General features: G+C 35.5%; 1 protein-coding gene across 1 annotated transcript in view; it reads left to right on the top strand.

Annotated features, from left to right (window-relative positions):
• The first annotated feature begins 1,163 nt into the window (after positions 1-1,163).
• The window catches only part of LOC145287812 (myophilin-like), a 35,959-nt gene continuing 21,491 nt past the window's right edge, over positions 1,164-15,631 (top strand). Inside the window, exon 1 of the mRNA XM_080135673.1 lies at positions 1,164-1,621. Within this exon, the coding sequence (XP_079991799.1) occupies positions 1,574-1,621 (48 nt within the window). The 5' untranslated portion in view covers positions 1,164-1,573. The remainder of the gene's footprint in view (positions 1,622-15,631) is intronic.

Here is a 15,631-nt window from a genome sequence, read left to right as displayed (position 1 = left end):
TAAATAATAATAAAAATAAGGGGAAGGCAATTAATTCTACTACTAGTTTAATTTATCGAGTCGCTTACTTCCGGAATTCTCTTCCTGACCCCAGTTGCTCCGACTGTACCAACAAGCGAAAATTAAAACATAGTACTATGAACAAACTAGACTTTTTAACTCTTTAAAAACAGTCAAAAGTTATAGCCCGTTGACTTAAAATGAGTACTTTATGACAAATTGATTGTGTTCAGCTTTATATTACATATTATCCCTATTGATCCTTAACTTTAAAATGGACGGAGACCATAATCCTTAGTTAGCTGCACCTCATCATAAAAAAGTCCATACAGGATTTTAGTCAAGTCAGCACGGTAGTTTCCGAGAAAAATTGGGGCAGACAGATAAAAACCAAGAGAAATATAATGCAGCTATCTTGCGGCACAACTCCCCACTCAGGAAACCTCCTATAAATCTGGCTCCTAATCAAAGTACGTCTCATTCGCAGAAGGGTTTTTATCCCCGGCCCCTAAAATCAACAGAGATTAGATCATTCCTTTAATGACCTGGCCCCTGTTGATTGCGGTGTAATGCTGTTCCTGTGCAGTTCTAGGAGGTCTACCCTTCTAGGCTTTGCCTTTTCTCTTTTGGTTAGTTTATTGCTAATCGCCTGGCGCACCCTTAGCGGGCAATGCCGATGGGGCTGCCCAGATACCTTTTGCAGGGTCAGAGTGCCCCTCATCGGGGGCGCTGATTTCTTAAATCCCACTTTCCGACCCTGGCGTCTAAGTTCTTGCAGTGGGAGAAAACTAAAAACTTTCAAAATATGTCTTGTTTTGGGTGAAAAAAAAAATTGAAAAAAAAAAAAAAAAACGCCTACAATGAGAAAAACTAAGTTTTTTTTTTTGGGGGGGGGGGTCCTGTATCTTTATTTTTGTTAATTTTATGTTACTCCTTTTTAAAGAATTTAAAAAATATTTTTTACTAATAAATACACGCCTAGGATATAAAGAAAAATGTCCTTTTAAAGAAAAAGTTAATAAAACCCGATATTGAAAGAAAGAAAAAGTTTGAAAGAATAACTCTTAGCGTGGGCCGGCGATTTTTTTTTTTTTTTTTTTTTATATTAATTTATTTATTTTCTCCTTTTTTGTTTCGTTTAAACTGACCAATCAGATGAGAGCGTTCGTATCACGTGATTCTTCGGTGACTCACGAAAACGAAAACAAAAATGAGAAAAACAACTCCAAAAAGGGACGTAATAAATTTAAAAAAAAAAAGAAAATCTTTTAAAAAATAAACAAAAACAAAGAACACAGAAAAGTAGGCGGAGGGGGGCAAAGAGAAAGAAAGAAAGAAAAAAAGAACGAATGAGGAAAGGAAGGAAAGAAAGGAAGTAAATGACAAGTGCGTACGTAACTTTAAATTTCCCTCCCCTTCTCCCACCATATCCTGTCTACTACAGCAGCTGCTGCTGATAACCACTATTGGGGCACTTGTATATAAAGTTTTTTCCTCACTCCTCCCGTCCACACTTGTTTGTCTGGCTTGTGATCAGTCTGTTTTGTTGTGGAAATCTATTGAAAGCGAAATCATGTACAGAGCTACAAAAGTAGGATTGGGAGCGGAAGCCCAAGCCAAAGTAAGTAAAAATCCTATAATAATTGTGACTTGTTTTAATATTTACTGCAGATTCATGGTATCACCGATCATCAGAAGTATCCCCGACTTTTATCAATTTCAATCGCAGACACTTCTGGTGATACCGTGAAACTGTAGTAAAGTGTATAAACTTAGTAAATTTATTGTCATAAATATCCTATAATTTATCGAATTGTTTTTTGTTCCGTATTGAAGGGTTATTTTACGTGTGCACACCCGCGCACATTACTGTATTTTAAACTCAATTTTTTTATAAAACCTTATATCAAGGAAATTAACCTGTCTAATTTAAATAATCTGGTGGGTGGGGGCAACTAATTTATCGAATGCGGCCACACGAAATTATTCAAAAACTTTTATAAAATAATACTCTTGCCGGTTTACTGTAGTTTTCACTCTCTGCAATTAATCGTTGCTTGTCCACATAATCTACATTTTCATATGTATATGGCAAGCAAGTTACGAACTTTTTTCATTTCTGAAAAAAGTTATCAAGCTAAATGTTTCCCGAAAAATAAATTTGACGGGTACAGTTAAATTTCATACACTTAATTTTTTATTTTTTTTTTGAAAACTTATTGAAAATTTGAGTTATATTCAAAGTAAATTTGCATATTCATCCTTGAAGGAATGCAATTTTTCCTAATCCAAGAGTCTTTAAAGAAATGGCTTATCTCATAAGGGACTTTTTTTTTTTTTTTTTTTTTTTTTGTCATAGCTTTGCTATTAAGCTCATTTAACTAAAGATTGGATGAAAGCCTAAAAGAAGCAGACGAAAAAAGGGTATTCCATGGTGTAAATGCAAAACAAAAATAAACACCATATATAAATTGTGCATTTCTGAAATAATAAAATTGTCTTAAAAGCTGTCACTACAAATGACAATATTAAACCGGGTAAAACTTGAACTGTCATTTAGATTTGATATTGATTAGATAAAACTAATGAATGATATTCAGGATGATTTTTATTTAAAATCAATTATATTTTGACTCCAGTATATTTGGAATTAGCAATAGCCTCTTCCGCAGTGCACTTGTTCAAGTTTATCTTTCCATTGTCCTACCGACGTATTTGACAATTGAAACACTTTTCCAAATTTTAACTTTAAAGACTTCAGAAATTTAAATTGTTCAAAAAGTAACTTGAATTTGGTGCTTACGATTGCTTCAATATTTTAGTTTGACCATTAATTTTAGGATTTCATTTCCATAAGTTTTGGCCGTTTAAAAAATTCACAGTACAATGTCAATGTATTCTAATCCGAACTTTCAAGGACGAAATCCAAAAGAACCTTAAAATGTTTAGTCTATTTTTGGCTTGTGAAAAATATAGCTATCACCCAAATAAAACTTTTATAACGTTTTAACTAACCAAAATAAAAATACGCTTATTTCTAAATCAAACTTCTCAAATTACCAATTTGTAAATAAAACCTTAAAAAAATCTCTGGAGTTTCTGGAAAAGATTTGGATATCTCTCCTGCTCTAGAAATTCTGACTGTTCTTTCTCTATGCGACGAATTCGTACTAAACTGCCGCTCTAAACATTCTTGCATTGACGCTGATCTGTTTCCCGAAACTCTTTCTCACAAAAGGTTGTAGACTTCCAATTTCGTCCAACGTGATTAAATTCCCAGTTTCTCTATGAAATTATACAGTCATACTTCTACCCAATTGCAAATTCTTTTCGTTATCTTCGGAATTCTCAAGAACGGTCTATCAGGAAATGTTAGCACGAAATTTGATAACTAAATAACTTTCAAAACCGATGTTCAGCCTTTTGACTAATCTCATTTGCCCTCATACTAAAACATGTACACCTAAATCGTTTTGATTTCTATAGCATACAAATTTAGTTTATGGCTTAACGCTAAACCCAAGAAATCCTTATTTTGGCATGCTCTTCAGCTCAACATTTAAGTCACGCACTCTACAAAGGCGACTTATCCTTAGTGAATTGTAGCGCTCCCTACTTTAATCGCGAAAAAAACTAAATTTTGAAATTTAAATGATCCTCGTTTCTGCTTAGCTTGCACTCTATTTTTGTATTTTTCGAATACAGTAGAACCCGGTGGCGGTTTAACGGTATTTGCCTCGCCTTAGTATTATGTACCTGTATATTATATACTGTATTTTGTTACTAGGGGTTTACTGTAGTTAATTACGGAAATCCTTCTCTAGTTTAATTCAGGGCTTCATTATTCGGAATGTACGTTCATGACATGAATATTTAAAGGCTCTTAAATTAAGCATGTTTTTGAAATGGTAATACGAAATGCACGAAAAAAAATAATTGTAAATTAAACTTGATAAAATAACCTTAACCTCAATTGTTTTTATTTCTCGTTATGATTAAATGCTGGCAGTTTTCAAATGAACAGTACCGACCTCCAGGTTTCCTATTTAACCGCCTTGGATAGGATCGAGGTTTAAAAAAAAAAAAAAAAAACTAGAAAATAAGTTGATTATTGCATTAGAGAAAAGTTGACTGCTTGGGCTACGCTTGATTTAGTATCGTCCGTCCGCCACCGCTGTTTTTTCTTCAAACGAAACCCTATTTGCATGACCAAAATGATTTCCAGGAAATCCAACTTTTTAACCGCTGGGGTTAAACTTTTGAATCCTAATTCGTCAATCAATTCGTCCGCCAAATCTTTGCTTTTTGTGACATGTTACATAAGAATTTAATTATTCCAATTACACTAAAGGAATTGTGCTAATGTAAATGAGAATATTTTTAAACAATCAACTTTTATAAGATTGTCTTGCCTAAAAACTAATTAAATTAGTTTGTGGTACTCGTACACTGTTTGATCCGTGCGTTTATTAAAAACATTAACAATGGGAGGGGGTGTTTTGTACCTATTCTATACTTTAACCTTACAATTGAATAAAACAACTTTAAACTTAGAAATGCGATTTTAAAAAATAGCGCGGATCAGTAAGTGCATTAGCACCTAGTTTATTTTTAACCTAGCTGGACCTGAAAGTTCCATTTTTATCTCTCTGGTACCGCCGAGCATTACAAAATTCCACGACCAGCGTGAATGCGGATTCCCAAATATGCTTGTACTATTTGGACTGAACGTGCACTACACTTTAATCCCAACGAAGTCAAAGTGCATTTTATTTACACGTTCGACACGAACTTCATCGGATAAAATGTCAACAATACTTTCTCTGCAATGCATCTCCGATTAGGCGATTCCGTTATAAAAAAGGGTTGAACGGTGATTCCGTACTTACGCAACTATCCTATCGCATTATTAGTGTTACATATTCAATGTTGTCTTAAGTGATACTTAAAATCTTTAATGTCTAACTTTTATCTTGCGTGCATATTACAGGTTCTCGATTTTAAACAAACGCTGTGTAAATATTTATGACCTTGATAAACCCGGTAATGAAACTAACTGCAACATTAAATCTTAATTTTTTTTTTTTAAGCAAATTTTAGCGTAGGAATTCTTTTCTGATAAGGCCATGCAAGGTTATACTGAAATTATACGAGACCTTCTGTTGTCGCCACTTTTCTGACTTACAAGAGTAGAACAGCCTTCAAGCATCAATACGTATATACGATTATTCGGACTACTGTTCTCATCTTGTTCTCACGTTTCGGCCGATGTAACCTTCGATTTTAAGGGGTTTGTAAAACTCTGGAATCCTCTGTACGGAGTATCGAACGGAATCCTTTAATTAACACGAGTATCATGATCTCATTGCGTCGGCCATGACCGGGTAGAAGTCTCTAATAATTCGGAATTGTATTAGTATCGGCCGAAATAAAACTACAGATGAGAATAGTAGTCCTGTACATTTTTTCCAATCGTCATCTAAACAGCCTAATGTTATATGATGGGAGTAGTGTGATCCTTATCCAGTCGTAGGCAACGTCGTGTCGTCCTGTTAATAATCGTGTCAACGGATGTTAATGTTAAGTCTATGGACTCTCCTTCGTGATCGTAATGAGTAAATAAGTATTGTCACTAGTTATCGAACCGGTTGTTAGTTTAATTCTAATTATGTACATATAATGATCACACTGTAATTACTAATTCAGAACGCACCTTATGTACTAAAGCTACATAAAAGCCTATTTTGTGGAAGAAACAATTTCTTTGAGCAGTTTTAAGCAGCTGTAACTTTTGATAATCCTTAGATAACTCGTCAGTTCAAACGCTAATGTATTCGAAACTAATATTTGCCGGTCCTTGGTTGAATCTTGCTCAAGAGACAGGTTTCTCGTAATTGTCTCTGAAGTTTGTATGAGGATTGGCATACTTGATTGTTCAGACTACCGTTCTCATCTGGAGTGTTATTCCCATAACGTTTCAGCCGATGTAACATTCTGCCTTCAGGTGGGTCTTTTCGAACTCTGGAAGCTGCACGACACTGAACGAAACCTTTTATTTAATCCACTGTGGTAACACTAGCTTCATCATAGCTAAAAGCATGCTACCCTCGGATGAACGAGTTCGTTCAAAATTCGGTCCATATTCCAGAGTTCGACAAGCCCGACCTCAAATTCGGAGGTTACATCAGAATTTCTAAAAATAACACCCAAGATAGCAGTAGTCCGAAAAATTCCAATACATTTTTTTTTTTTTTCACAGATTAAGTTTGCAGTTTTGTTTTTTACCGGCTTGATTTGGTTGGTATTTTTCAGATATCTTCTAGAGTCTACGTGAAGGTGACACACATCCATAAATGAAACTGATACCATAGTACTGACTAGATTTAACGTGACATATGTAGTTTAGGTCTACATCGACTTAAAAAAAAAAAACCCACCGTTTATGGCCCAGAATTTTATATTTCTACATGGTCTTCATCTTAATGCACTTTCGTCAGCGATAAGGTGTCGGCTGTGCATGGGCGTCCACATAGCGTTGTCACTCGCATCTGTCACCACTCTGAAATTAAACCCATCTAACTATGCTGACATCAACTGCATCCGATTCGTAAACGTTTAACAAGCCCCGGTTAATCTGTTAAATTTTCTGCATGGAGGAATTCAATAAGGTATCTTTGCCCCTGACGCACGTTCATGATTGGTTTTTTTCTTATTCTCCGTCAACACTTGCAAGAGATGAAACGTGTTTGTGTGCCCCCCCCCTATGCAATAACTATCAATTTTCAGTCTACAGACTCGAAATTTGATATACAGGATACTGAGATTTGGGAAAATCTTTGATCTGTTTCCGGCCAGAAATTTGGCTGTTAAGGGGTCAAAGGTCAACGATTTGACCTTTGAGAATTCTAAACTCCTACAATTTTGGGTCTAAACATTTGAAATTTTAGATATAGGTTCCTTGGACATGGATCTAACTTAATAACTTGATTTGACCACAAAACTGTTAAAGGGTTATAATAGTCAAGTAGAAACAATTGACTTTTGTGCTCAACATGCACCTCCAAACACCCGGGCAACGCCGGCCTTAAATGCTAGTAAAATACAATTTTAAATCCCTTTGTTTCATTTGAGTGGAATAAAGACTAGGCATTACTTTTAGAACGCTTCCATATTTACGGATAAATTTAAAGTGTAGTATCTGTCTTTTTCTACTAGAGAAATTCACCATATCCAATTAGCCGTTTTAACCGACCTTTTTGTCATGTTTAGCTCGTATGGGTTGACAGTAAGACTGATCTTGTAATGACTTGAATTTTAAAATTTAAATAGTCGAAGTATTAAATGCAATCTGAAACAAAGTTCAAACCTGAATCCATTTTATAAACCGCTTAATTTGTAACAGAGCCGCTGACGATTGTAGCAGCTGCAGGACATACAAATAACCGAGCCAGTGCGCAAAGTGACGTCACAGCGGAGGAATAGAAGGGAAAGAAAAACAATACATCGTATGTCGAGACAGCAGGCTTTTAACTAAATGGCAAAAACATTGAACTGTTTAAAACGAGATGCAACGCGTTCTTGAAAGTACCATTTAATGTCTTCTCGCTTAAACGTTGACTCGATTTTTTTTTTCTATTTTTTTGCGACTCTCTACATGTGGGTCAGTGATAAAATGTAACGATACCGTTGCAGAGTAACTGTCACGTTACAAATTAAGCTGCCATATCTCATTTCTACAAAGTCCAAATTAGAAAATTACATAATTTGTAAACAAATTCAATGTAATTTCCGATAGTTTCAAGAACTCTCTTGCAAAAACCAAAAAGGTCATGAAAATAGGACTATTAAAAAAAAAAAAAATAAAGATATTAAAAAAATTTTTTTAAATAGATTTCCACTCTTTAACCTTTTTTTAAACAGCTTTCTATTCAACGAAAATAACAAACAATTTAGTGACTTTCCTTTTCTGAAATCAAATGCGTTTATAAAGTAGGCATGCGCATTTCGTCCGCTATAGCTCTACCGCGTAAGTTTCGAATTTAGCTAAATTTCAGCTACGCTGAAAAGCCGTATGCGGTGAAACGCATCCGTGGATAATTTTATAACGTCTTTTACATGGCACACGATGAAATTTACCGTAGATATTTGCCTTTGTCCAAACTATTTGTATGGCCTAAAATAACTGATAAAAGATGAAGTGTGTGGTTTCTAAATTACTGATTTTAGATCGGGGGCTTCTCTACTTTCATTCCATTCATAAAATAGACCAACTTTATTACAAACTCTTCTATCAATCTGCACTTAATTTCGTTTGTACCTTAAAAATTGAATGTCTTGCCAGGTTCACTTTAAAAGAACTGGAAAATACCACGAGGCGGATGAATACGATATGGTCGTCTTTATATCCAATAGAAGTCATCAATGGAATTTAAAACTTAAATTATTCAAACAAAAATGTAAATGATTTTTTTAATGTCGTGTATAATGCCAAAATAACACTGGATGATGTACCTATTTACTATGCCTCCCCACCGGACAGTTAGACACCAGGGTCGTTTTTTAACGTGGAGAAAAGGTACGAAAATAAAAATTGTCTCAGTCGTGAAGGATTTCTCCTCCACCGAAAGAACAAGAAATAGAAGTGCAGCATCTGAAGAACATATACTACACTTTGATCTTGTCCCGAAGACTGGATGATGTAATGCGCATTGCGTTACCTGCAGTCGGAACTACTTTTCTAGAAGTAAAATAGCACATTTCGTGAACTGCCTTTTTAAAGATTCTCCACGTTATTCGAAGTCCATAGTAGTTTAATGACGCAGTTTAAACTCGTCAAATTTAGTTTCTTATAGTATTGATTTTAATCTGTTTGTATACAAACCATTTTTTTTCTCTTGAATAATGCTCTCGCTCCCCAACTCTAGCCGCTGTCGCAGTGTCATATTTGCTTTTTTTTATTTATTATATATATATGTGCTCGGCGAACTTGTGCTTAATCTCTCGTAAATCCGCCAACGAGCAGCGAAGTTGCACCCTTCACTCTAGCAGCTTCTAGATGCCAGAAGACTGCTTGCCTCTAGAATTGGACGTATCACCACGCATAAATTTCAATGTAATATGAACAAATCTTTGTCTGATACCCTACTAGGCTTCGTTACCACAGTAGCCTATTACGTTTAAGAGGGACTTTTGTTTAGAGGTCGGCAAAGGTTTAAAACATTGTAGATGTGCCTTTCCATTGATCCTACTAGCCTGTCTAGGATTGTCTTTAATTACAAATTGTATTATGATCAATATATTTAAGAACACCACTTGTAAACGAAGCAATTTTCGTTCATATCACAAAAGGCGTGGTTATGTAATCACGTTAATCTATTCAATTAACACTCCTCCGAGTATATTTATTCGGTGGCGGAAGTTTGGACAGAAAAAGGATTGTCGTCAATTATTGAAGGTACATTCCGCACCCAAATTTAAAATAGACTACAAAAGTTTTAGGAAGAAAAAAACGGAAACCGGATTTGTTGACAAATAATTTAACGCTGCAATTTAATCATTGTACAAGTCTACATCGTAAGGTGGAATCTACAAGTTCCAAGGATATTTGAAACTAGTTTGATACGAGTGCACCATTTTCGGGCGCTGACACATCTGCAGTGATCTGAAACTATTGGATCGGCTGTTAAACTTTTTTTTGTTTTACAACAATGCAATAATCGGAAAACCTGTTCTATTTCTTTTCTTAACTCCAAGGCACATTGCCGCTGAAGCATAAGAAACCACTTTGATTGGAGGCCAGTTTTTATAGGGTGGAGGACTTCCAAAGTGAGGAATTTAGTAGCATTGTTTACATTGCAAAAATGCAAGTATTTAAATGTATATTTGGAAGCAGAGGGAACAAAAAGTGAGCGCTTTGATTAGTATTATCGCGATTAATGTGAATCAGGGATTGGAACTCTTGAGCGTATTGGCATCGGAATATGTGTACCTATTTTTCCGATGCCAAAAACGATTTCTTTATATTTGCTTTAAAACAAAATCGCCCACTACCGGAAGTAATGAAATATTTTAAACTTTCTAAGCGAAACTAACATAGGGCCGACCATTTCCCTAGATGCGTTCATAAAGGATACTCTAACTTAATATCTAAATCTGAGCCCCAAGATCGGCATGGAATATGTGCTTACATTAAAGTTGGCTTTCCGTGTGGTAGGGATATCTCCAGAGAAGACCATAATTTACCTTATATGTGCTTCCGGGTTGCACTTGCTTACACCACCGCATTTATATTTGCCCTCTATCGCCCACCCCCACAACAGCGGGGTTACTATCTTTAAGAGTATATCTGAGAAAATTGACCACATCCTGTCTGCTCATCCTTCGGCTAACATTCACATTTGCGGTGACTTCAATGTCCATAATGTGGCATGGCTGACCCACTCAAATAAGACAGATGAGGGAGGTTGTCATGATTTTGCCATTGCCTATGACCTCACTCAGATTGTTTGCGAACCCACCCGTGTGCCCGATACTACCGGTCAGTATGCAAGCCTTCTAGACCTTTTTCTCATAACTTTCCCTTGAGCTATGTACAAGTCCAACATAAACAAATTCCTGATGAACCGCCCCCCTAAGACACTTTATAAAATCTCCAATACTAACGATTACTACGACACTATCCCATTGATTACTGTACACGCAATAACCCTCATCCCCAAGTGGCTTCCGGGCCTTGATAAGTGAGCTCCATATAAAGACTGATCACTGAAGGTTAAACACTTACTAATATACTTTTCAAAGCGATTCATCAAGTGCTGTAGTAATTTTACATCGGTAGAGAGGGAGATGTGTATAATCGTATACGCAACCTAATACAGGCTGATTTAGAGCGTTCAGTGCTTGAAATTTACAGACTCGTAATTTTTACAAGCTATGAATATAAAGTTCATAACACGGTTTCAGAATTCAGTTTGTCACCAGTGTTTTAGAATCTCCTTAAGAATCTCCTTAAAACCGCATCAACCGAGTCTTTAGACTTCATAAGTAGCGTCAACTTAAATTTTCAGATAATAAAGTCTAGCTTTGTTGTTGGATATTTCATTTTAAAATGGCGCATTCGCCATCATTAAAGACCAACTCTATTACAATTGAGATATATGCATGCGTTTTATACTCGAATTATACATTCAATTCGTGTTTAATTTTTTTTTTTTTTTTATACTAAAGGAACTTTGGCTACCTGTTTATGGGAGTTTGGTCGGTATTGACTTCACTACGACTAGATCGATTTTTATGCAATTTCACAAAGGTACTTTATGTACCTGGCAGTGTTCTTACATAGGTTTTGTATCTGAATGACTTCGATAAGTATCGACGATAGAAAAATTCTGATTTAGGGAACACTATTTTACCAAAGTCAACGCATTACATCGCAAGTGCACTTGAGTTTTATTTTACTACTTAAGCAGGAAGGCATGGAATAAAAAAATCAACAGGTTCTTTGCTATGACAAGGGCGCTTCGAAATGAATGTTTTAGAGCGCAATTGAACGAGGATACTTGACTCGTTCATTTTAAACTTAAATTCAAGTCATATTTTCTACATCTCTCTCTCCACCCAGAAAATTCCTCTTGTTTTAATGTTTCTTGGGGCACCAATTATCAAGGTTGGAAAGTCACTCGAGAATAAGGATTAATGAATATAATTGATCTATCTTAATGATCGGTAGTGGTGGAAACTGAGTAGAAAAGAACTTGTTTACATTAGACTTGAAAATGACTTTGTAGCTTGCTAGAAAACACTCGCGATATAGTTTACAATGGAGGAGTTCTAGATAAAGGATCTCTGTTCATAGACATGACGTTTATTGAAAATAAGTCCTCCACCTCTGTTTCAAACATTGGAAATGTTTGAAAACTTGATATCCTCCAAAGAATGAATTTAAACTTTATAACTTGTAGTTTTACTTATATCTGAAAACATTAAACTTAAATATTTCTATTTCGTTCCTTTCTATGAAGGCACTGCCATTTTGAGGACACCTTTAGGATAATGTTAACATTTCTGTTAACATGTTTGATTACAAAGTTATTTTATCAGTGACCGACTGTGACGTTAGATTAGGTCCACCTCCACAATTTTCTTTTAAATAACTTTTATAGGTTTTCGACTATGCTGAATACGAAAATCGCATTGGAATTTTGCAGAAATAAGTAGTTATCGAGATATAAAAAGTTGTATTATACATGGTATTCTTTGGCGGCCATCTTTTTTTTACGCGTGTGCGCGCGCCATAAATCTACTCATCTATGACTGACACTGCACACGCGTAAAAAAGATGGCCACCAAAGAATACAATGCATAATACAACTTTTTATATCTCTGTAACTACTTATTTCTGTAAAATTTTATTGCGATTTTTGTATTCAGCATAGTCGAAAACCTATAAGTTCATTTAAAAGAATTGTGGAGGTGGACCTAATCTGAAATTTACCATGCATTCTCTTCCAACCACTTCCCTGAAAATAGTGACATGTCGTCTTATGTGAAGTTTGGACATGTCGAGAAAACTACGCATTGAAAGCGTAAACATGAGATCGGAACCATTCTGGACCCACCCCCACGCCACTTACAGCACGAACATTCCACAAACACTGACCCAATACTGATGTCCACTCCTAATGACCTGTTGACTTATCGCTGTTGGAACAGATCCAAATTTGAAGCTCTTGTCCAAAAACAATCTTGTAAAATGTAACTTTCAACTGCGTTCTTGTTTTGTAAAATGTTTATAAATGTTAATTGTGAACACTATAAAATTAAACTGAAAACCATACTTTAAAACTTGTGCCCGCGTATGTGTACTTTGACTTTTGGACAGAAGAATTGGTTTAAAATAATGAATTCGAATAAACACTAAGTTGAAAACGATAACTGATCACATTCTACCCCCCCCGCCATTTCACTTTTATGGACGTGTAAAAGTATGGTTTAATGTTCGTATATCCTTGAACTATTTAGAATTTACTAGCAGGACCTGTGGAAGTTACATTAGGGGACTCATGTCATTGATGTTGGCATTCTGTAGATGGTCAGTGTAAATGGAGACGCTCGATATTGCAGCTTTTGTTAAAACTGCAAAAGTATTTATCTAAGCTAGCACGAACGCCCGGCAAAGCCCGGTCGTAAAGTACGCGCAAATATATTTTAATTCTTGCAGATTTCGTATATATTGTATTTAATGTTCTCGATTTTATATTATAAAGTTGCGATTTCAAAAATAAAATATGACTTGGGTGCATTAGCTTGAATCGAAACCGAAATAAAAACTTTGAAAAAATACGTACATATATATAACTGGAGTTCCTTCAGCCATAATCGAAACGGAAATTCATGAATTTTTGGTAAAATTTGACAAATGGAAGTACATAACAATTAAACGGCCTGTCTAAGCGTGACACAGAAAATAACACCCACGCTGTCATATTAATAGATTTTGAAAATTTACTCTTAGTGCATTATAATTTGAATAACTGATTAAGTAAATATCAAATCCATTTTAGTCTTATCTTTCCTTAACTAGCACTTAGATTTCTAGTTTAAGGTAAATGGATTTGTTTTAGATTGTTTAAAATGGTTTCGATCTGTATTGTGTAGAAAACTAGAATACTCGTCTTGGGACGGGTAAAATGAATTCTAGGAACAGAAGTTTTGCACTTTTGTGGTCTTAAGTGTTTAAAGTTGTTACAAACCTGCCTTGTGCAACTTGTACAAATCTGGCTAGACCAAAAATCAATGAAGAAAAATAAAAATGGCTGCCTTATCTCTTTGTCTGATATGAAAATGAGATGCTCCTGGTTGGAGATAAGAAGCCTGGTTTTTCAGAGGGAGCGTTTATTTTTGGAGTTGGAGTTTGAAGGGACTTCGATCAGCAGAAGTGCTTTTGAAGTTAATAGCGGAGTTGAGTTTTGGGACTAAAGGATTTTGGCAGCAGTGTCAAATCTAACACTTGTGACTTGACTAATTTAATCACACTTTGAGGTCCTTGATATGACCTTAAACTATATCCAGTGGTGAGGCCCCAGCTTGCGGGCTTTGGGGAGTGTGGAGCCATCCTTTAATTGCCATTGCCCCCAAGTCCACTCTGACCCGGAGTGGTAGTACATGTTAGGGTCCCAACTATGGATTAAATAGAAACTGGCTTAAAAACAATACATTCTATTAAAATAATTTTCTTCAATCTTTGTGTTCGGCATTAAATAACCTGAAAAGGGTTGATATGCCGTAAAACAATAAAACCAAACCACACTTTATGAAGATACGTTAAAGGTGTTGTTCGTCAGGGTCACATTAAAGGAAGTCATTATTTTGTGGAGTTTCGAAGTTTTGATTTGGGCGTAGTATTTTGCGATGACTTTGGAGAAATATTTTTAGTAACATTTATATTTAAATGTGAGACCACGAAACGTATGTGATATAAAACAGGGCAAATAAAGAGTTCAGATTCAAGAGATTTTCAAAATTAGAAAATTGCATCAATAGAAACAGAACTACAAAAAGTTGTCTGTTCGTCAATGTAGGTGCTACTTAAAGCAGAGGACCAGCCCCAGGGTCACATGGAGAGGACGCTGTGTTGCATAGGGGTACATATTGGAGACGTGTATAACTGAGATAATGGGTCATTTGTAACTGTTTGTACATCATGACGACTGATAAATATGGAGGGAGAGATTTATAACAGACGGAGATGATTCTTGGACTTCACATTAATACAAACCGGGAGATATGGTGCAACGGTTCTTAACACATAGAGGAGAGGGGATACTTTACTTATGATGGAAACACATTACTTGTAAGAGGGTTATACAAGAGTTCGTTTATAGATAATATACAAAACGAATGTATTTTCGGTTGTAAAGACACAGACAATACTATACAATAGAGTTCTTTATTCCAACCGGCCGATTGGTGATGTCAGGAATTCAAGCCTCTTCGACTGCATGGTCTACTCTTCTCCCTTCGCCTCTAAGGGGCTCTCACCCTCCTGACTTTATCACTGATCTACGATTATCTGATCCTAATCAACTTCCTAACTTCCAACCCACAGATTCAATATATTGAAATCTCTTATGACATCAGAAATGTGGTTCCCAACGTGACTTTCACGTGGATTTACATATGTCTGTTCAAACACTTTTAGCAAACAAAGAATCCTCAATTCTAATTGTTTAATATATAACCTATTTTTAAACAATATTTTAACTCGCATTGTTCATTCTTTTAACTGACATATTTTATATCCCATTATTTAAAAAAAAAATGGGCAATTGCTTTTTCCGCCATAAATAATATTTAGCTCTTTTGGCCTCTGCGGACAGTTAACATTCCTAGGATTTCAATTATCCACTTGCCTATATGGTTCGATTCTAGCCTTTTCCTAATTAGTAACATTTTCACTTATCTAGTCTGTCTCCCTTACATGAGAAGGGGATAGCTCTTTATGTAACAGCTGGTCTGAGGAGTCCGGTTAACTGTAGGTTAACTAGTATTTTCTTCACAGAAAAATCTGGCTGTTTTGTATCTGCTTGAAACAAACGTCGGATGTTCATATCTTATTTTAGGTGTGCACGCT

Source organism: Euprymna scolopes, chromosome 11, assembly GCF_053919585.1.
Source record: "Euprymna scolopes isolate OS-2025 chromosome 11, ASM5391958v1, whole genome shotgun sequence".
Lineage (NCBI taxonomy): Eukaryota > Metazoa > Mollusca > Cephalopoda > Sepiida > Sepiolidae > Euprymna > Euprymna scolopes.
This window is presented reverse-complemented; position numbering and strand designations above follow the sequence as displayed.